This window comes from Trichosporon asahii (genome assembly GCF_000293215.1).
Source record: "Trichosporon asahii var. asahii CBS 2479 unplaced genomic scaffold scaffold00052, whole genome shotgun sequence".
Taxonomy (NCBI): Eukaryota; Fungi; Basidiomycota; class Tremellomycetes; order Trichosporonales; family Trichosporonaceae; genus Trichosporon; species Trichosporon asahii.
This window is the reverse complement of record NW_014040872.1, coordinates 882-2,500: the sequence shown is the minus strand read 5'-3', so window position 1 is coordinate 2,500 and position 1,619 is coordinate 882. Positions and strand designations below refer to the sequence as shown.

The 1,619-nt window shown below is 61.0% G+C and overlaps 1 protein-coding gene across 1 annotated transcript; it reads left to right on the top strand.

Moving 5' to 3' along the window:
* Positions 1-29: 29 nt before the first annotated feature.
* A1Q1_03142 (uncharacterized protein) lies at positions 30-693 on the top strand (the record flags this gene model as incomplete). Its single annotated transcript, XM_014323671.1, has 2 exons — positions 30-191; positions 256-693. 2 exons carry the CDS (start codon positions 30-32, stop codon positions 691-693), a joined length of 600 nt encoding a protein of 199 aa, XP_014179146.1.
* Between the last annotated feature and the right edge of the window lie 926 nt (positions 694-1,619).

The window sequence follows — 1,619 nt, the reverse complement described above, 5'->3', positions numbered from 1 at the left end:
AAGGTCAAGCTGACGAACAGGACCGCTACATGATCCTCGTGTCGCAGGCCCTCCGTCAGGTGCCGTGCGAGAAGTACGACGGCGTCCTCCGCGACTGGTTCAAGCAGCACGCCGACTTCTTCATGAACAGCCCGCAGGGCAAGAGCGCATCGACGTACCCGAACAACGTCGGCATGTGGTATGCCGCTGGAGTGAGTGTCCCCTCCGCTCGCTCTCGCATCAGTTTACCGCTGCGGACGTTTTAGCTGACCTCAGCTCGCGACGCACCTCGCATACGCCGACCCGGCCCAGGCGACGACGTACGCTCGCCAGGCGATGAGCCAGCAGATGGCCCGCACGCCTTCCGAGTTCTTCGCGCACGAGCTCAAGCGCACCCGCCCGCGACACTATGTCCTCTTCGCCCTCGAGGCCATCTTCATCCTCGCCGGCGAGATCAGCGGCGACCCGTCCCAGGCCCCGCCGCCCGAAGTGTGCCAGTGGCTCGCTAGCTTGGTGCAGTACGCGCGCTCGGTCCGTCCCGGAGCCATGGAGGCGGAGCGCGAGGCGGACAACCGATACCAGCCCGAAATTGCCTGGTTCGACCGCCAGCTCGCGCGCTGGACCGGCAAGCAGGTCTCCGAGGCCGACCCCGACGGAAGCGGATGGGAGGGAGGTTGGAACCAGAAGAGCAAGCTTGCTTGGCAGATGATCTAAGCGGCGAGAGGCGACGGGCGAGCGACAGCGAGCCCGTGAGACCGGCTGCTTGCCAGTTTCCCATCGCCAAGTCACTGCCATACCAGCAAGAGATTAGCTCGAAGGACCGGTCAAACATTACCCACCGACATCAGCAGTCCCACTCCGCAACTCAGCAATACCCATAAAAGTCAACACGCCACTCCCTGCAGGCAGTAGGGCAGTTTGTGCAGTCCCCGCAGCAGTCCCGCGTTCCGGACCTCACAGTGACATATAGGACACCATCTCATCCTCTCAGTACAGGCGCCCATCTATTGTTCCATTTACGTAGTACCAAGTATACATACATGGCTCCGCGCCCATCTGCGCCGCCAACTCCCTCTCATGCATGTGTGATTCCACAATACCTCATTGTTCCTTGGGCCACCGACCTGCCCCGTAATGCAGATCGCCCAAATCTGGGTGGACGTCAGAAGTGGAGGTCGAGATGAAGTGGCGAGTCACGTGACGGCTGGGGGATTCTCCGAAATAGCCGAGGGTTGTGGCTTCCACCTCCCTCTTCGTCTCGCGTGCGCACTCAGGGCGGGCGGGGCTCGGAGGTACGGCGGCGGCTGGAGTCAGAAAAGTCAAGCCGGTCGAGTTGGGTGTTGCAGTGCTTCTCGGATCTAATCAACACCTTACCAGCTTCTTGCATCCCGCATCGTCTTCGAGCCGACCTCCTACTCGCCCTCCTCTTCCGGACTCGTACCGCCCTCCGTACCGGCAACCCAAACGCTTCTCGTAGCGTTACCCCTTCTTGTTCCTCAACTTTTCCCCGACCTCCACCACTTCGATCAACATGGTGAGTCTTTGCCGCCGACTGCACACGACTGGACTCTGGGGGATGGAGATGAGATTGCTGCAAATTCTGGCAGCAGATATGGACGCCGGCAGTAAAAGAAGGCAGG